The sequence below is a fragment of the Mastigoproctus giganteus genome, chromosome 7, assembly GCF_048544385.1.
Source record: "Mastigoproctus giganteus isolate SK-2022 chromosome 7, ASM4854438v1, whole genome shotgun sequence".
NCBI lineage: Eukaryota > Metazoa > Arthropoda > Arachnida > Uropygi > Thelyphonidae > Mastigoproctus > Mastigoproctus giganteus.
The window spans coordinates 193,232,849-193,254,883 of record NC_143581.1 but is presented as its reverse complement, the minus strand read 5'-3'; the positions used below and the strand labels follow the sequence as shown (position 1 = coordinate 193,254,883).

The window sequence follows — 22,035 nt, the reverse complement described above, 5'->3', positions numbered from 1 at the left end:
AATCTCTAAGGTTAATCTCCAAGTTTCTATTTTCTGATAACGCATTGACAATCTTCATTATTATTCTCTTTTGATAATGAAATTTAAAATTTTTAATAATGCCTTGGTCCATTGGCTGGAGTTTTGACGTCACGTTTGGTGGTAAAAACAACTTCACACTTAAGTTTGGCAGGATGTGCCGGACAGTTGTCAGTTACCAACATGATTTTCCTTTTTTCTTTTGTTATACGCTTGTCTAGTTTTAATCTCCAGTCTTCAAAGATATCACTTTTCATCAATGCTTTTTTATTAAAGGTGTAGTCAACTTTCAAAGATTTTATGCCTCTAAAACATCTTGGGTTTTTTGATTTTCCGGTGACTAACAGTCTTAATTTTTCACTTGCTGCCATATTTGCTCCAACTAGCACAGTGATTCTTTCTTTGCTTTGTTTTCCGCCAAAACATTTATCATCCTTAAAAGCAAGTGTTCTATTCGGTAAACATTTAAAGAATAAACCCATTTCGTCAGCATTAAAAACATCCTTAGGTTCATATTCTTCCAATATCTTCTTTAAGGTATTGTTCCTCCAACTGTTGCAGTCTTCTTCGCTTACATTAATACTTCCTCCACAATTCTGTGGCGCTTCTTAAATTTATCTAGCCACCCAGTGCTCGCATTAAATTCTGTATGTCCAAGGGACTATGCAAATTTCAGAGCTTGTTGCTTAATTATTGGACCCGATATTGGTATATTCTTTTCACGTATCATTTGCACCCATTTTAGAACAGCTTTATCAACAACTTCATATATACACAACTTAATTCGCTTCTTGTCTACTCCTCCTTCAATTGCATTTAAAATTGATTCTCGATTTTTTAAAATCTTACATAAGCTGCTTGCAGGTATGCCATATTTCTCCGCAGCATCTTTTTTCTTAAAACCCTGGTCAATATGAAGAATCTTTAATACTTAAAACACTTTCTCTTTGACATTCTTTTCGCAATTACTGCAGCTCTTGCCGATACACACACCGCAAACTTCGCTGTGCTGGTATAGTGAATTATTAGTACCGCCAACCCAATGACGTTCACTTGCCAATTCAACAGTATCATGTGACCTTTCCTATCAATCACTTTGAAGAAATATACGACTTTGTCAATTTCTTTTATTCTGCTTTCATTCATATATACACAAAAGAAAATTTATGGTTAATGTATGCTGTATGTTACTTTTCAGAAAAAAAATACAAGAGCATATAGCCTATGTGATTGATGACAAATTGTTCTAAAAGAACGAAATTAAGAAGAAGAAAAAAATTCATGAAAATCATCTACTGGAAGTCCAGTTAGATGAGAACGGACATATCATATAATGATTGACCGGTGAAGTCACATGGTACGGTTGAGATGAGAAGCGAATGTCACTCGGTAGGCGTTACTAAAATCTGACTATGGTAGCATTCTATGTATTGCCACCGCAGCACACTAAAGGTTTACCTCAGCGAATTTTGTTTTCCCCTGAGCCAACATTAATTTACAAATCTACCCTATTTGTTGTAAAGTTTATGACCACTTTTAAGAAACCCATTTTGTTTTATAACTAACAAAAATGAAACAAAGACCGTCCTCTGGGCATCAATGGCCACAAGTATTCACTAAAAGGGATGATTTAATTCCAGATGCTAAAGCGCAATTCGGAGAGAAGGGGGCCGTATATTTGAGCAGCTGTTTAGCAGTAAATGCTTAAAACTTCAAAAATGCTTTTACTAATTTTTTTAAAAAATTCATTATAGAGAGAGACTAACACTTCACTATATGGGGTTAATTTTACATGTAATTTTGTTTCAAGGTGCAATGTTTTGCAAAAAGATTCATAATATAGAGAAATTCGTTAAATAGAACTTCATAATAGAGAAGTTCCACTGTATTTTTAAATACACAGACTACTTCAGTGGTAATGAGCACCATTTCATGTTTTATTGCTTATGTCAGTACATTTGTGCGCCTGGGGTGATATGCATGTTGTCTGGGCTGAAAAATCCAGAATAAATCTATCCATATGAGTTATATAAAACCCTCTTGTAATTTTTGACACATGTAACATACATCCAGTATAATGTAGGTAATTTTTCAGCAATAGGACACTCGTAATTTTAATTAATTAACCAACGATGTAGATTAAAATACGTACTGTAAATCAATGGAAAGGTGGTCAGGACTTGGGATGGGAAAAAAATGACAAAAGCAACATGGCAAATTACTGAGATATACTCTAAAATGAAAAGGGCCATTATGAATGAAGTGGTTGGCCATGTCCTCCCCACAATGTGTAATGATTTGGATTCACAAATTGACTATTGGAGTGTTTTGGCATGTGGATTATAACATTTTATGATGCTGTGAATGTAATATATGATCTGAACTATTCCCGTACTTCTAGATGAAGTTCACAGTTTCTGTTCTTTCCAAACTGTACAGAAAGCAAATGGCATAGATGACTGGGTGTCATTCAAGCATTTCTATTTGCCACGCAAATGGAACAAGTATACACTTCCCACATTTTTTTTCACTCGCTCTCTAAAATAGCATTCAGTAACAAAGTATATGCTTTTTTGTGAGAATAATAATATTTCTCTTTAATTTTTTGTAAACTTTTCCACAGGGATATAAAAGACTGTAGGGGAGAAATAAAATGTTATTAACTGCAATTCACAGAAAATTCTAGATTCTAGGGTGTGTAAAGCGGGTGTTAGCAGAACATTAAAGACACATTTATTTACAAAAAAATTTACGAACCTTTAATGAACATTATATGCAGCTTTTACATAAAAAACAAACTACATATATATACATGCATACCAATTTCCATATATTTGAACCATACTACAGTACACTACACTATCTCTCTCTCATCAACTATTCTCAATTTACAAATTATTGACATCAGTGTGTATCAGTTGTATCTTACTAAATATGAATTCTCGATGATTACTCAATCATTCTCTTACATTACCAGTTCTTATCACTTACATCAGTAAACTCATTTCAGCTCTTATTACTCTTTTTTGTATATTTGTTTCTAGCCTTTAACACATGAAGTGTATTACAACTGGTATCCTCTTACCTCAGTAATGTTCACATTAAATCTCTCATTCTACTTTAGTTACTCTCTTGTTACCATCTTAGTCATCCCTCTTTACTTACGAGGTTTCTCTATTAATAAAATTTCTTTCTCTTTACACCTCATTTGGTATGTTATTTTGTGTTGGCACCTGGCCTAATTTAATGATATATGTTAACATATTAGCATATCCTTACAGTACTGCCCCTATAAATATAACTTACTAATTCCTTTATACCAGGGGTGGCCAACCTAATTTGTGATGTGATCTACTTTTTTTTTCTTCAAAATGTGCCGCAATCTACCTTCTCAAGAATTTCATTGCACATGGTTAAAAAAGTCAACCAACACATATTGAAAAATGTTTTTAAATTTTAAAATTAAATACAATTCAGAATTCTTATTTTAAAATTATAATTTATGGGAAGTTTGTGTCTTCATGTCATCTGCCAAGCTTTCAAAATCGGGGATATACTGTGATAAGGCCAACCATAAAGAATCTTCTGTATGCAAGTCCATTAGAGCAATTCTTCGTCTTTTGTTTGTTTCAAATATGAAAGGGCCGATTCACATAGATATGTGGAATCAAAACAGGAATTTAAAAGTTCCTGCATTTTTTTTACATATGTTACTTTTCTTGGCAAACATATTTCCAAAAGTCTTCTTGATGATGTAGCTTTTAGGAAGATATCGTTTCGCAATGTAATAATTTCGTTTTCAAGTAATACATTTGGGTACTTGTCTCCATGTGAAAAATCTCAGCAATTTTTCTGCAATTGGTTTTGTATCTAAATCGACATTAAATGGATAAAAATGTATTGAACAATGTCTTCAATTGTTCTGAAACCACTGAATCTGGTTTCAAAATGATCCGATATTTCTTTGAGATCCTTAGCCATTGCCAAAAATTAATATTTACGTATATGTAGAAATACTTCTAATCAGTGTGTTGAAGTGCCTTTCTAAATTTCCTTCTTTTGGGTATAGCCACGAAAGCATTGCAAATCAAACAACATTTTTTTTTTTTCTTATCATTACAAAAAAAGTATTCTAGTTCCCACTCTTGATCAAAATGATACATTTTGCTCGTTTTCATTTTAAATCAAAGGTTATTAAATTAGCACACAAGTACTGTCCAGTTATTAATGTTGAGTAAGCTAAATAAGAATTCGACACATACACTGCTCTCCACAACATAACTGCGTGCATTTTCACTGGACAAGCCTAGTGGCTGTGACAACGATTATAGTAGTCACATGTTCAATGGATTTGTAATAAGCGTATGCAAGTGGGGGCACATAATAATATTTAGATTTTGACTAATCTATTTTTTATATATATTTAAAATTTGCTGCAATTGACTTGTTGGCCACCCCTGCTTTATACTATCACTTTCTCTTCGTTTACTCGTGTACCACACTTTCGTTATTTCAGGATCATTAACATTCATAACAAATTATCTCAACCTTGGTAACTAACTTGCCTAATACAACATAAATGTTCTTTTTTAAAAGGATTATCACTCAATTCCTTACAGAGGCTAGATTATGAGTCCTACATTCAGAGTTCAATTAAAAAAAAAAAAACAGGAAGAGACTTATGTTCCGGAATGGCCGCTACTTCCAGTATCCTTGCATTCAGGCTTCCTTCATGGCAGACAGGCTTTCTTCCATTTCTTGGGCACGCTGCTTTCCCTAGTGGTGGATGGGCTTCCTTTTTTTTTCTTGGGCACACTGCCTTCCGATGACGGACCAGGCGTTCTTTCTCTTCTTGGCTCACTTATCTGCACAACTTTCAACGCACATGTTCCCACTCTTCCATACCTCCAAAAAAACATGATTTTCAGTCCGCAGTTACTCGCATCCTCTACGTCTCACTACCCATTTCTCTCACATTTTTTTCCTTTCCTTTTTCTTCTTCATCTTGCTACCACGAGATGTGAACTCAGCCCACCAAAAAATTCTACTCCCACTTCAACCACAGAGAATTCATATACAGAATGGACACTACTCAAATTACTCCCCCTGAACTCTTTCCCTCAAGTTTGGAACGCCTCCCCCAAGGACTCCAATCAATCCCCATACTGTTTAATTTTTTCATTCCTTCCTATTTGCTATAACAGCTCACCCCCAGCTGTCTCCCTAGCACACAAACCAACCCTTCTCTAGAAATTTTTTTTTTTTTTTTTCACACGGCAGTATGGCCCTTTCATGTTTGCCAATAACCTCCAAAACACTCATTTTCATTTTCACACTTTCTCTGCTAAATATGGATATTGCCAATATATCAGCCACCCTGACACCGTTTCTTTTTGATGTGAACACTGGATGTCCACTAATTTCCTGTTTGCTTCCAAAAGAGACACTTTGTAATCCCATTTTACGGTCCTATTGTTCTTGCCCTCAGCAACCCTTTCATGCCTGCACCCCTTCTCTAGTCATTGCGCTGTCTCTATTTGTTCTCTTGTATTATTTAAATTACTTGTTTACCTTTAGCTGCTATTTTAATTCACTTGCTAAAACTGTCCATTACTAAATCCAGTGTTCTTCCGACTTTATTTACATTAAAACTAAATATCCAATCTTAATACTTGCTATCTTTAACTTAATACTCGGGCATTAATGCTAATTCTCACTTTCCATTGCCCTTCCTGGATTTATTTTAGCAAAACAAATATTTATATTTTATTTTGTAAGATCTACATCTTACAAGGCCATCAGGATTATTGACACATGTGAAGCCGAACAGTAGTTTTTACCATTTATTTATTTATTTCGTATGATGTGATCAATACACGAAGGAACCAGTTTTTTCTTGCTTACTTCGTGTATCGTAGCCGGGAGATCCAATCAACCAGTTGGTTCAGCACCATCATGACATCGAACCCGCGACCTTTGGGTTGCCAGGCAGGCACTTTACCTACCCGGCTAGCCCGGTTGGCGTTTTTACCATTGGTAACTTACTAGTTAACGTGACAAAACTGCTAAAAGAAATTACTTTACTTATTTTCAAAACAAAAAAAAAAAAATGTTCAGAACCACAAATGGCAAATATGGTTCTGAACACTTATCTCTGGAACAGGATTATTGTCAAAAACAAAACCAGTTTCATTTATCGAATTTTAAAATTTTTAAATGTAAAAAAATAAAAATAAAAATTCATTATTTTCTCTACAGTGGTGTCTTTTCTGTTTATATTATTCTATTCTGTTTCACCAAACAGAATAGATTGTCCCAGCATAAATACTGTTACCACATTGCAGTTTCACATAAAAAAAATAATAAAAAATTGAGCCTAAAATAACTTTTACAGTTGGAAAAGGCTAAGGTTTTATATATATGTATACATTTAATATTAAGTTTCAGAAGAAATTTTTCTCTCTTCAGTTATCCAGTGGCATCCTCCTAGGATTACATCAGATTATTCAAGCAATCCAGCAGGGAGATTACCAAAGTGCACTGACAGTTCACAGTCAACTAGTTTCCAGTGCTAACTTTTCAGAAACTAGCAGTTTCATGCCTGGCATCAAGGTTCTCTTGCAAACTGCCCTTCAGCTTGGAGTATACCTTCAGTGAAAATCCTGTGTGTAAACTGTTTGTGCAAACACTTGTTTGGGGTCCATAATTTTTTAATTTAATAGGATCAAAATTAGTTAAACATTTCTTCTGGTTTAGCACATATGAAGCTTCTTGATGTAATACTCCTTTCTCTTTTTCAAACAAGAATATATAAAAGATATACTACTTCACTGCATAACAATGTGCAGAAAATACATTTTCAGGCTGCTATCCCTTTAGAAATAGAGAAGGGGCTTGAATTCTGAGGATAAGTTGGGGAGTAAACATTCCTTTAATTCTTTTCTGGTGAAATTTTTCTTACCCGTTGTTATTTGCAACCAGTAATCTGCAGAATTCAAAGTCTGTTGTAAATGAAACTTTTATGTATGTAGAATAATGCAGAAGTGGACACTGTATAAAGATATTTTCACTGCCGCCTTCTGGATAAAAGTTTTTATTTATTGTGTATGTCTAAAGTCATCCACAGAATTCAACAGATAATATTCTAAATCAGAGCTGCTCATTTGTCTAGAGCTGCCCCCCCCTTCCCATATGCAAATATTGATCGAAACTATAATTGAACAAATGCAATAATATCAAAAATGATTTTTTTAGTTCCACGTAATTAGGAAATATGAAGAGGCACCTGCAATATTTGGTCACTTGTTATTGCACTTTCATTCAGAAGGCTACAATTTATTCCATGTACTCTGATTGTAAAAACTGTTTTCATTTATTCACTGAATGAGAAATTAAATGTATTGATTCTTCTCTATATATACTGAAATAGTTAATATTATTTAGTTTATATCCAGTGTGCTTCACTTCATCATTCCATAATCATGTGCCTATCAGATTTTTCATTATCTGAAAAATTGAGAAAGCAGGTCTTAGCTGTCACAAAAAAAAAAAAGGATTTATTTAACTTAGTGCGTAGTGTCCCCCCCCCTCCTCCTCCTTCATTCAAATAAGTGGAATTTCTTTTTGAAGGGCTGTAATTGAAATATCAGCTAACCTGAATTATTTTCAAAACAGAATTTCACAGATTATTTTAGGTGTTACTTTATTTTAAACAACAATTGTAAGAATCAGTATTTATCACACTCCTTTGAAAATTTTGAACACTTTATTTCTCTGTTGGATGCATGGGTGCTTTTGATTTGACTTCTTAATCCTTTGTTAATTACTGAAAGAATACAACTTCTGCTCACTCGAGTTTTTTAGGACAAACTTATTTCCTTAAATATTTTGGTATCTCCTGTTTTCTCAGGAGATACCGAACCATTTAAATTTTTTGGATTGTTTATTATCCTTAAATGATATTTTGCCTTTGTGTGTTTGCACACAAGGTGTTGAAATAGTTAATTTTCTTGAAAATATATATAAGGATCTTTGTTATGTTCAGATAAAGGAACATTTGTTCATAGTATTAAGATCCGCCTACGAGGTATGGTTATGATTATTAGAATTGGCATTTTAAAATCTGCGGTAGGAAAGTTTGTTTCTGATGACAGATTGGAGATGAATAAAGTTGCAATGACATTTATCTTTAAATCTTTCACGTGTAGGTTTCTGTACCATTCATTCCCCCTGGAGTGAATTTGTAACTCTGTGCATATATTCTTTTAAATATTTTATTTACTATATTTTGACTTTATAGCTCAATATTGGAACAGGATTATTGTCAAAAACAAAACAAAACCAGTTTCATTTACTGAATTTTAAAATATTTAAAAATGTAAAAAAATAAAAATTCATTATTTTCTTTACAGTGGTGTCTTCTCTGTTTATATTATTCAATTCTGTTTCACCAAACTCTGGACATATTCCAATCGAGAAGTTGGTGAATATGACACATTTTGTGAAAAGTTATTACATACCACCCAACAAAAAATTAAAAAACACACATGGTGCATGATTACTGTTAATATTTTAATACAGTATTCTTGTCCCACAATGTTCAGTAATTTACAGTGAAACTTCTGTGATTTAAATGCTTTCTAAATAGGGTTTCCTGATCATTTTAAACAAATACAAGCACACAGCACTAAATAGTTTTTTGCAATTCCTATTAAAAGAGCCCAACAAGCATTTTTAAAAGCACCATATGAGGATTAGATCAGTTTCAGGTGAGGTAGTTTTTGATTTGTTCTTGATCATCTAGAGAAGAGTTAAGTGTTGGGAAGCAGCCATTAGCTAATAATAAAAATTACATGTTGCACAGGCCACATATTCAGTGTTTGATTTTGCAAGTGTCTAGGATATATCCTAGCGGTATATGATATTGCACATATTTCCTAAATCTATGCATTTGTTCAGTTTTCATCAAATGAGTAGCTCTGCTTTATATTACTGAATATTATTTACACATTTTTAATAAACTTGGACTCGGTTTTGTATAATGAAATACATATGGGATATGTTGTACTATTCACATGCTGTATTTTAATGTTGTAAAATATAACTGTCTTCCACTTTTTTGCTTTATTGTAAAGTATTTCCTTTGAGCCTGATTTATAAGAAAGGCTGTTTACTTTTTTTTTTTTTTCCTTTTTTTTTATATCTGGTGAAGTCTGAAAAATGTATTTTGATAATAAATCTTACTTTTTGGTGCTCTGTCAAATGAAATATCACAACAAATGCAGAATGATTTTGTAGTACTGTAAATACTAGTTGTTGAAATTTAAGTGATTGCACAAATAAATAGTATAAAATCTCTGCAGTTCTGTTGTATCCCAAAACTCTTACACACAAAAATAAATAAAATTAATCAAAACAGGGAGATCACAAGCACTTGTGAACCCCAACAAGGCATTGTATTTCAATTATCATTGATATTCTGTATCCAGGGCATATCTCCTGATACAGAAATTATGAACCAGCTAAACACACTATACCCACCTTGTTTAGAATAAATAAGGAAATGTAATCACCAAAATGAAAATTTAGTGCTTGCCCCTGCCATTGACAAATCAAAACCATATGCAACTCAAAATTGAAATTAAATTACAATAAAACAGAATTGTGTAAATTTTAACTTACTAATATAAACTATACAATAGAATAAATTAAAACAATGAAGAATCTGAGTAGTGAACATAAGCATTCACACTAGATTAGAGATGGAACAGAAGAAAGCAAAATAGAGGGGTGGGGGACATTGCACATCTATATCCAAAGTAATTGGTGGGGTTGAGGGTATGTGATTATATTGAAATTAGGAAACACTTAAACCACAAAACAGTTATACAAATCTGTTCATAGGGGTTTGGATAATCTGTTTATGCATGATCCCATTTCTAGTTTAGTTCGATGCTAATGTTCACTACTAAGACTCTTCATTGTTTTAATTTATTTTGTCATTCAGTTTTATATTAGTTAATTGAATTTTGTTAGTTTAATTATGTTTATTATGACTTAATTTCAGTTTTGAGTTGCATATTGTTTTGACTCAACTGCAGCAATCAACACCTAAATTTGCATTTTGTTGGTGGAGTGGTGTGTGCCAACTGCAAGAGGCTATACTTTTCAGAGCTGGCAATTCCTTTCACAGTTGAAGCTTGTTTGTGTCTGATTAAAAATACACAATTCTGGAAAGCAAATGAGGAGCTACAGACATCAATCAGCCATGAAAGCGGATAACAGGTATATTTCTTTTTTCAATAAAACTAGCATTTTATTGAAAATAGAAATATACCTGTAAAATTGTGATAGCTTGATCTTTGTGACCTTGTTTACTTTTAGAGTTGTGTATAACAGGCAAGACTGCTGCTCCTGTTTTAAACTATCGGTACATGATACAAATATTAGTTTTGTAAGTTATATGTGATTCTAAAATGACATAATAATGTACAAAATATTACATTGCCTTCAAACTGGAATAGAAGTTCTATTTTTTCTCTACCATTTTGTGACCTAGAAGAATTACAAAAAAATCTGAAGCCTGAACATGACATGCTAAACCCAAATATCCCAGCTCAAATCCAAAGAGGTGGCATTTTGAGTTCCATCTACTCCAGAGTGCTGTTACAAACACAACATCTGATACCGCCCCCCCCCCTGGCATTAACAGCTAAACTTTTGCACAGAAATATTTACTTTACATATCTGCAAATAAGTGTGTTCAGGCTTGGTGTCAATGTTAGCAAGTGTTGATGGTTCCCTTGTGAGGGAACAATCAACACTTGCTAACATTTATAAAGCCATAGGTTTTATTCTCCTGCCCCCCCCCCCCCCCATCCTTTAGTAAGATGGTTTTGTATTCACATCTTAATTTATTTGCATAACTTTATTTTTTAAAAGCATATTCTATGTAGTAGACTTAAATAGGTTTACAATGTGCAGAAACTTTGAATTTGTGTAAATTTTTTGCTTTTCTGGTTCATATAGTATCTCCTTAAATGAACCCAATAGCTTTACAAGCTTTTTGTGGCATATTTTAACCACTTTTGATTGCATATAGGGCACCAAGTTGAGCCTGCAGCTAAGTTAACTCTTGTAACCTATAATACCAAGGTGTTAAAAACTTATGTACCATTTAAGGATAATATATAAAATATCCAAACAGAACAATACTAGTTGTTTGCAAGATTAGTATAATAAACCAGTGTGAAAGAAAACACGCTAAGTTAATATCATTCTGATAATTATATTTGCTACTGGTGAATACCCTTTCTGAAGAGTATTTTTTCCCCCTTTATTATTTCATTTTAAAATTGTTTATAGTGCATATAACATGCTAGCTTAACTTCATAGATCAATATGACCTTTAACAACAACCACTCCGTTACCACTTATTTCAATTCTACCACTGTCTGTCAATTTCAGATTAACTTCTCCACCCCGTTTAGAACATTGGCGTGCTGCAAAGAAATTAAATATAAGGTATACATCTATTTTGCATTCTCAATTACTAATTACATTAAAACAAAAAGCCTTTCATATAATGATATCAATACAGATTTTGTATTTTGTTTTTTCCTCTTAATACCACACTAATTCTTTGAATGGATATTTGGACAAATCAAAAGGAAGGCAAGAATTTTATTTTGAATTATGCAGCCATTTGTGTGTTCTTATAACAAAATAATGAAATTAACAGAAACACCAAGAAATCTGATTTATCTGAAGACAAGAGTGAAACTGTCAAAAGTTACAAACAAGAAGACTGAAGGTATTATGAATACCACTACCTCACTTTAATAGAAAAGTGGCCACATAATTCAAAATAAAATGCTTGCCTAGCTTTGGTTTGTCCAAGTGTCTCCACACACCTTGCAGATGTTCTTATACAGATTCTAAGAGCTATGGAGTTTATCAATCTAACAGAACATGCCCATCTCATAACTTTGATTAGTATAACATGCAGGTGATTACATATTCAGATAAGAAATTGAGCACTGGCTGTTTTTTCATCACTCAAAAACAGACTTCAGCTCTTTAGCAGTAGTTAGAAGTAAAAAATAAAATAAAAAAAAATAATTTCCTGTTTATTTTTGCATTTGTGTAATAGAGCAATAAATATCTGATAAAAACTTTGCACATTGGTTCCTACAATCCTAGATGGCAAAAAATGTCTCTTGTACTTCAGTACTAGTAAAAGCACTGGCTTCTATTTAAATTTATAGCAAACTTGCATATAATCATATCGAATTAAGTTGTAATGTAGTTTCTTTCCGTAATTTGCCACATACATTTATCATGTGCAAATGCAACATTTCAAACTCTGTATTCTAGTCCTTTTGAGCCTGCAGCTTATATGTTAAAAGCAAATAAGCTGTACAAAATTTGCTAAACGCAACTGGAAACACCCCATGCAATGTCATGGAGGTGGCAGAAGCATAAAAATCTGAAGTTCAGTAAAATTATTTAAATAGTTAATTGCCATAACATTTAATCCATGTTATGTATTAGCAAAGACAACTGCCTAAATTTAGCAATTACTAACATATGCATAATAATTATATACGAGGACTGGTATGAAAGTGGTTTTTACCTAAAAACAGCATGTAGCTTTTTTTTTTTCCTTCTTTCAATAAACAAACTGACTATACAGTTGCCTCAGCACTCATTCTGAATCAACCAGTAACAAAACAATTGGCTGAATATTTAGCTGCACCTTGAGCTCTTCCCAATATAATATTACAGATGAAAACTGTGCATGCCCATTGCTGAAAAAGCATGAACTGAACCACTTCTGAAAGGTAAAACTGTATTGCTTGTATGTTGTTAATAGTGTATTTCTCTGTGATAATATGTATTTATGGAATTAACTGCTAAACAGTGCTTGCATATTTGGAAATTAATGGGATTATGAAATTAAAAATCATAATTCATCTTAAAAGTACAGTAATAATGGCAAATTTGCAATCATTTTAAATGAAACAACCAGTTATAATTGTGTGTGCCCAAAATACACCACTGATTTATACTATCTCCATTTTTAGAAATAAACAAGGAGTTACCTTTTTTAATTGAGCTTATATAAGCTCTCATTTATGTAACTATCTCAATTTTATCTTGTATTAAATTGATATCCAGAGCCATGACTTAAAGCAAGATGCTCAAATCCTGTTCCTACAAATATGTACTCTAAAGCTGAAAAGTATATCTGTGTCATGCAAAATGTTTTAGAAATAGACAGACTATAAAGGCAATTTTCTGGAATCTCTTGAGAATGAGTAACCTGTAAAAAGAGTCATTTTACAATACTGGCATGAATCAGTGTTGGCAAAATGACTCTCTCTCTCTCTTGCTATCTTTTGACAGGTTCCTCATTCTCTCTTTGTGACTCATTTAAGGAGATATCAGAAATGTAAATAAGTGTAGCAGAGAATGAGCATTAGATACTACCATTTTCTTCATACTTTGGAAGAAAATGTATTCAAGGAAGCAGTCATAAAAGATTACGAAACAATAGACTGTAGTATATTTAATTTTTCAAGTTACTTAGTGAACTATTTAAAAAAGTGGAGAATGTTTGAATAAAAATATAGATAATTTTGTGTACTATTGTATAGTAATGCCAAATTTCTTTGCTGGAGATAAATGGTGGTTCATCACACTTGGTAGAAATGAATAATGATAGTCACCTAGTCAGTGTATGCTTTTTATTTATTTATTTTTTTAATTGGCATTCAGTTTAGTAAATATGAATTGTTTGAAGTAATTATGTTAACTGTAATTTACTTAATCTGAAATGTCAAGTATTGCAGAGTAACATTTAGTTCAGAAAGTCATATACACAATTGCCCCCCCCCCAACTTTTGAAGCAATATTTTTTTCATTACTGCTGTTTAATTAACTTTAAATCAAATATCTTGGCCTTATCACACCATTTGAACTTACGATATATCTGTTTAACTTTTAAAATAATTAGAGGTAATTTAAATTCACTAGTAGTAGCTGCATAGAGACTGTGTGACTTTCATAAATTAAGAGTAAATAAACACTATTTTCAAATCATCAAAATAAAATATCCACGTATGGTATTTTACAGTACTGAACCTTTAGGCAACAATATATAGAGGTTATAGAGCAGGGATGGCTCCTCTTGCCACCAGTCAAATTTGAAAGGGCAAAACAGTCATTTAATATAACTTGTTTTAAGCACTCCATAAACAAATTTCTGTTAGCCAGTCTTGTAACTTTAATCACGAGTCTGAATGCGTATGAACTGATGCTTAATAGTCACACCATTTTATTACAGCCAATTAGCATTTGGCAATTGTTTCTCCTCCAAAACCATGCTTGCATGCATTGGCTGTCTTTATTAGGTCTTGTTATTGGTTAGTCAGTGTTGATTTAAATTTTGTCTTGGTTGGTTATCGATTGCACCATTGCAAATTAAGTGCAATAATTGTGAATGCTGGCAACATTTATTTCTATTTAAGTCAGTATTGTAAAGTGCATAAAAGTAACCCCTTTCTGCAATGACTAGTAATAATAAAAGAGCTGCAGGCAAAAGTTCTTTGAAAAAAAAAAAAAAAAATGGAAGAATAATTTTTCATGGAAGTAAATGGAAAGTGTCTCTCTCATTTGTAAAGAATCTATTGCAGTTTATAAAAAGTACACAATCTTGAACACCACTATTTGACCAAGCATAAGGAATATGAAAAACTGAAAGAGACTCTGCATTAAGACACTTTAACATTTTTAAAAGAATTTTTATGCAAACAGCAATCAATTTTCAAAAGAGACATTCATGAAAATATATCCGTAACGCAAGAAAGTTATGAAGTGTGTAAGCTAATTGCAAAGAAACTGAAACCACACATCAAAGGCAAATTTGTTAGTGTATCGTTGCTGTTGCACAAATTTAACTCCAGAAAAAAGTCTGTTTATTTGAGAATATTAGTTTATCACTGAGGACAGTTTCTGACCATATAAAAGACATGGCTAACAATATCCTTGAAACAAGCAGCATTAGAATTTGTTTTATTCCATAGCTGTAGATGAGACAACATATATCAAATACGCCACATTTAGCCATATTTGTATATGCAACAGCAAACTTTACGATACGAGAAGATTTACATGCTTTAAAATCGATGCATGGGGACTGCCACTGGTGTAGATCTCTTTTCTGAAGTCAAATCAGCAATAAGTGATTTCGATTTACCCTATGAAAAACTGGATGGTGCACCATCTACAAAGGGTACTAGCAAAATTTTGCAACACAGCTTTGTTTATTTAATTTTTTCAAAGTAATTTCCTCTACATTCAATACACCTCTCCATCCTCCGAAACCAATCTTTAAACCAGTTCTGCCAAGTTTCACTAGGGAGTAAAGCACACTCGTTGTCCCAAGCCCGTAGAAGGTCCTCATCATTGGAAAACCGCCTCCCTTTTAGCTTCATTTTCACATGCGGGAACAGTGCAAAGTCGCAGGGAGCAAGGTCTGGACTGTAGGGAGGGTGCTCCAGAAGTTTCAGTCCTCTCGTGATCAAATATTCGGTGCAGGCTTTGGCGCGGTGAGCTGCAGCATTATCGTGATGGAGGTACCAGGTGTCCATTCTTGACTTTGGCCGCAGGTTCTTCATAGATCCAATGACTTTAGGCAGGCATTGTTCAGTATACCACTTAGCTGTGACTGTCTTCTGCGTGTCCAAAATGACACGTTCCACAATTCAACTCGATTTGAAAAATACAGCTATCATTTTCTTCTTTATAGATCGGGATTTTCTGACAATTACGGGTGTGTCGTCATCATCAAAGACCCAAACTTTGTTTTGAGCCTTGGTCGGCAGATCGTAATAGTACAGCCAAGTCTCGTCACCTGTCACGATATTGTTCACATACCGAGATTGTCCCTTATCAAACTTTTTTAACATCTCCCGGCACCAAGTCACACGTCGTGTCATCTGCTCTTCAGTCAGTTGATGCGGCACCCAGAGAGAACAAAGTTTCTTCACGTGCAAATGATCTGGCAGAATCGAACGAATTGCTGATGCATTTAGGCCCAAAGTATCCTCTATCTGTTGGTAGGTCACTCGCCTGTTTTCGTCAAGCATTTTCCTCACAGCAGTAACGTTTTCCTCCGTAACTGACGTTCGTGGTCTTCCCGGCCTCTCAGAAACCTCCAGAGTGAAATTTCCCCTTTGGAATTCTCTATACCACCTGAATATCGTTGTACGATGTGGACAATCATCATCTAGTGCAAGAGTCATTTCTTCTAAGCACTGGTCTATGGTTAAACCACGCACGAAATTATACCGCAAAACTGTCCTTATCTCATTTCATGACCACGATGCCATCGCAAGCACTTTACACTCTCACTACTAATGAATAACTGAGCCCATCGGCTTGGCGCGGCGGCTACTATGCACGTATGAACATGTCTCAACATGCAGCAACAAGCAGCTTCCTGTGATTCATTGTTGCGTCATATTGCAAAACTTTCCTAATACCCTTTGTATGACAGGATCTCAAAAAGGACTTGTTTCTTTAATTAAGAAAGAACTGGAGAGCCATCAACTGGACTCTAATGTGTTAATAGTGTGTCATCTTATTCACCAACAAAATTTATGTGCACATTCTCTAAGAATGACCACTGTGATGAAAGTAGTAACAAAATGTATTAACTTCATAAAAAAATAATGATTTAAAGAAATGTTAGACCTTGAAGCAGAAGATGGTGATTTATTGTACAGTTGAAATATGAGGTTTGCTGGCTAAACAAAGGGCACATGCTCAAACACTTCTATGAACTGAAAGATGAAGTGAAACTCTTTGGCAGAAATTAAACCCCACGCCCCCATTATGGAATTAGAGGATAAAAAGTGGTTATGTGATTCGGCATTTTTGGTTACATGATCTAAATTTGAAATTAGAAGGGCCAAATCAGCTCATAACCTCTTGTCAATATCAGGAGCTTTGAATCAATGCTGCAATTGTTTGTAACTCAACTGAAAAAACACCGCATGGTACATTTTCCAACACTGAAAGAACTGAAACCAGAATCGATAGTGGAGAATGCTTCAATCTTTTGAATCAGTTTCGAAAGAGGTCAAGAACCACTTGCGTGCTACTAGACTTACGGATGATACTCTTTCTTGCAAACCAACTAAGAATTGCCACATCATCAGTACTGTCTGACATCTCTGAGCTTTCCAAAGCAAAGCATTTAATCTTCTTGTTTAGGAGCATGGTAAGAAGTTTCATTAAAATTAAAACATAACTGTGGTGTCTTTGGTGTTTCAGTATTTGAAGAATAATTGTGTAGTTAATTAAATGCATTATAGCATTTTAATTAATTAATATTGATTAGTGTGATCACATGCATATCTACGAATTTGTAAAATTTAAGATTCGATATTTTTCCCAGCATAGATGCACCCCCACAGGTTCTTATGTACTTACAATTTTCTCCTGGCACTAAAAAGGTTCTCCAACCCCCATTAGAGGTTGTAGTCATGATTCAAAGTGGAGTTAAAATGACAAACCAAATTTAAAAACATTCCCTAAAAGCCGAAGTGCAACTTTGGCTTTTGGGGAATGTTTGGAATTCCGGAATTTTTTTTTTTTTTTTTTTAATTTGTGTTTCACTATTTTGAATTAAACCTACAAGCTCTAAATTAGTTTCGAAAAAAAAAAAGGCAGGCATTATATAAAATGTTTATCTTTATCAACGCCTGGTATTATGTTTAATGTCTAAGTGCAGAGTTAACTTATTTTAACCCTTTGGTGTAATCGGAATTTCAATACTCAATTTTTAAATCATTAAAAAAAAAAAAGTTAAATTGGATGTGTTCTATTTGTAAAAGTGAAATAAGTGTGATCTTTTCAAATGCTTGCTGACATTGTATAATAAAAATAGTAGGTAATAATAAAATGAAATATTAACAAACTGTTTAACTCCTGATTACTTACCAAACATTTCAGTCTTTCCAATAATATCTGACCAATATGGCCCTAAGACTGCATGTGCTGAACCTAGAAAACAATTTTAATGTGATAAAGTTACTAATCTTCAGTGAGCTAAGGATTACACTTTCAGTGTACGACTCAATGTGAACTAGTCTGGGTTCATTATTCATCAAAGAAAAATAGATAAATAACTGGATCTGAAAAGGTTGTTAATTTAATAAATACTTTATATTTAATTTTTTAGACATTTTTTTTTATACTGTAAATTAATACATTTCAGAGATAGCATGTGGTTGCCAGTTAAGGAAATATTAATTATTGTTCAAATTAACTTAATGTTAGCAAATTCATCGTAAACTAACTTCAGAGTTCACCATGGAGTTTTAACAAAGAAAATGAAATAAAATTTTAAAATTATTGAGAACAAATTAGAATAAAGGGAGAGAACTATGATCCAATGAGATTTGCTTTCTCATGATGGCAGTATCCTGGCTCACAACTGTGAAGCATATTTTGACTAAAAACTATTAACCTTCTTGGTTATCCATATTTGCTAGACTTATTTCTAAATGACTTTTGACAAAAATTGAATTCCCCTTAAAAAAGATCTGACAATATTCACAAGAATGTAACATTCTGAAATAATTTCCAAGAGAGGAGGTCTAAAGTTGTTTTGAGTAACAGTAACATTGTTGGAATTAAGTTATAATCTACCAGGGCAACTACAGTCAGTCCTCGTATAGCACGATAGTTGTGTTCCTAGAAACACTCGTGTAATGCAAAATCGTGCAATATAAACAACAGGCCCTATGGGAAAAATAGGGTTAGGTGCCGACCACCCAAGATTGAACACATTTGTAACCAAAACATTACCAAACACAAATAATCGTAAAAAAATACGTATTTTATTACGTAATAAAATATTGCTAATGCTTTTTCTTCTATCGTAAGCAAACTTGTTTTTTGTTTGATTTTCTATCCAAACAGATGACAGCCATTCCATCTCTTCCAAATCTGTGTGTTTTAATCTAATGGATTTTAATTACACTTTGAGTTGTTCCTGCTATGAAAGTTGTTTTTATTTTCTCTGCATTCTTTGTAATTCTTGGAGTTGCCTCATTTAGGTCTGTAGCACGTGCAATGTCACATGGTCTTTCATTTCGCTCAAAGCGTTTCACAATTTCATATTTTTTCTCTATCGACAGAGGCGGACTGGCCATAAGCCTTACCGGGGAAACCCCGGTGGGCCGGAGGCCGGTTGGATTTTGGCCATAAACCATAGTATGAGGCCACTACAAATTTTCCCCGGGTAAGAATTTTTGACCCAGTCCGCCTCTGTTTATCGATATTGCTTTTCTTTTTCTCTCTGAATCTGCAGTGTCTTCACCAAGACGCTTCCTTTTCACACCTTTTAAGTATTTTACTCATTTTTAGGGAATAAAGCACAATTACAAAACGAAGAGGCACCCTTGATACACAAAGCTGTGCGCGTGTAGCAACTGAATAAACAACACCGTAAAGGCAGAGATACACTATTAACACCTCACATTTTACTAAAGCACATTTCTGGGGGTTACTACCATAAAACAATAAAAACAATTTCCCGTTGCGTTTCTGCTAGTGGAATCTGTTATAAACTGGTAGTAAACTCGATCTAATTGCATTTGCGATAAACCGATAGCTGGAATTGGTTGTTTTTACGTTATTATGGTGAAATGTGTTTCCCCTTCATTGATATAAAAAACATAAATACATTTTCTGAATCTTCTCTTCATTCCTATCGTGTTGCGTTCGGTTGGGGTGATTCTGCGTTCGACTGCCATTTCTTGTAAACACAAAGGCGAATCGTGCATAAGCGAATTCGGTTCGTGTTATATAAGATATCGTTCCCCTATTTATAAATCGTGTATGATCGAATTCGTGTAGTGTAAACACATGTTATACGAGGACTGACTGTACTTTGAAGGCAACAATACATGTTCCCTGTGACAATATAATCGTTTCATCACTTGTTTGGAGTGGTCTGTGATTGAGTGGTTTGATTCCCATCTACAACTGGAGAAATTTCTAAACATTCTCTTCAGTTGAAGCTGCAGTTAGCTGATCTCAGATGTGGGGGGGTAGAATATCTTCTCATGAGTTACTCTGGGTTTTTCAGTTCACAAATTGGCCCTTTGTACCAAGGAAATGCAAATCTAAAAACCATTCCCTTCAATGTACACTTAGACAAGAGCATGTCAGTAACAGGAGTGCTCGCTGCATAAAACTTAAAAGAATTACCAACTGGAAGAAAGCATGCATCAATAAAGCAAACTTACAATCAATAATTCTTCATGACATATGTCAATCAAAATGTGCATGTAATTAGGTTTGGCTTAATCGTGATTTTTTCCTAATTATGTGATAATTAAGATATTTCTGGAATTTTCTGTAGAGCGTTCAAAGAAAATTTCAAAATCAGGTATTAAGTTTCAGCTATGTGGAGGGAGTACAAAAAGAAAACTACTGAAATACAGTTTGTTATACTGACCCTGTGCAACTAACCCAGGGTTAAGCTCAAATATAACATGGAACTAAGTGTCTTTACTTCGTAAAATACTTGAGTATTTTTTTCACAAACTGCAATTAAAAGCAAATTCAAGGAAAATTAATTTTTTGAATACATTTTGCATGGCCAGATGTCACTTCAAATCAAAGGGCATTGTTTTCACCATTTCTATTCTGACAATGATGAAGCTGTACTGTGATTTCTTAGATCTTTTATGAATACATATGTTTTTCATGGGTTGGTCCAGCTGCAATATATCCATTTTTGTGTGGATTGTCTTAACTTACTTTACTCCATTTTTTTGTGGATTGTATGTATTTTCAGGTAACAGCAGACAGTTAATAATAAATGGCAATGCAAATATAGCTTTGAAAAAATCAAAGGACAAGACACTTAGAAGCCTTGTTTTATATGTGGAGATGAGATGTTTTAAAATGATGATACTTATGTGACTGAAAGTGAAAAAATTGTACAAAATTCAGATCCAGAAGTTGATGAATTTGAATCAAGTTATGTACGATCACTCCCTGACTTGTGTAAGGGTTGCGTTCCGCGGAACACTCCGTAAGATCGAATTTCCCTAAAGGCTTATGCACACTGAATTTGATTGAAGCGAAAAAGATATTCGGTAAACATGTAAATAAAATTTATTCAATTTTTTTTAATCTCGTGCACAGGAAAAATTTCAAGTGTACAAAATTACAAAAATTTTACTTTAACATTATGGAAACCAGAGCGATGCTTAAACCTAGTAAACCACCCATTACTTGCCACAAATTTGGCTTGGGGTTCGACGTACTTTTATTATTATTAGCCATATGGTGCAAGGAAACCTGAGGCTTATGCTGTACCAGCCAAAAAAAATTCCTGAGTTACCCTGAGAGAGAGAGAGAAGAATGATGATATACAGCTCAGGACCCTGGATGTGCCAAGCCCATACTCACCAGATGTGAGCCCCTAAAGTTAATCCTTAATATCTTCATAAATAATTCTTGCTTTTGCTTGAATGGTTATTAGACTCAGGAGCACTTGTTTCTGAATCTGATATTCCATCCATATTAATAGCTTTTCCATCTTTGATATACCACCTGAATGCTCTTTTGTGATCACTGTTGATCTTATATTCATTGATCCTTTAACATGTTCTTTTATACACGCACTGTCCTTTGAAAATAGTATTCACTGTTGAAGCATTGAGGCTTAATTCCCATGCAATAGATTACAAACTTTGTCCTGCAGCTTACCTCTTAATCATTTTCATTTCTAAATCAGTTTTGTTTTGTTTCCTAGCACTGCCACCACATTATTGGAATAAGTAAATAGGAATGAAGAGAAGATTCTGAAATTTTTTTTTTGAAGATTTCAGTGAAGAGCAAACACATTTCACCATAATAAAAACCCACACAATTCCAGTTATCAGTATTCTTCATTATTGCAAATGCAATAAAATTGAGTTTACCACC

General features: G+C 33.7%; 2 protein-coding genes across 3 annotated transcripts in view; one reads left to right on the top strand and one right to left on the bottom strand.

The window, feature by feature from the left end:
* Sec31 (COPII coat complex component secretory 31) overlaps positions 1 to 7,321 on the top strand; it is a 267,687-nt gene extending 260,366 nt beyond the window's left edge. For both annotated transcript variants that reach the window (XM_090378035.1, XM_090378034.1), the window contains exon 27: positions 6,487 to 7,321. In XM_090378035.1, coding sequence (XP_090234161.1) covers positions 6,487 to 6,675 — 189 coding nt within the window. In that variant the 3' untranslated portion in view covers positions 6,676 to 7,321. The remainder of the gene's footprint in view (positions 1 to 6,486) is intronic.
* A 3,997-nt stretch (positions 7,322 to 11,318) lies between these two features.
* LOC150083505 (phenazine biosynthesis-like domain-containing protein 1) overlaps positions 11,319 to 22,035 on the bottom strand; it is an 83,891-nt gene continuing 73,174 nt past the window's right edge. The window contains exons 8-9 of the mRNA XM_090377323.1: positions 18,028 to 18,090; positions 11,319 to 11,519 (exon numbers count right to left, since the gene is read on the bottom strand). Of these exons, the coding sequence (XP_090233449.1) occupies positions 11,407 to 11,519; positions 18,028 to 18,090 (176 nt within the window). The 3' untranslated portion in view covers positions 11,319 to 11,406. The remainder of the gene's footprint in view (positions 11,520 to 18,027; positions 18,091 to 22,035) is intronic.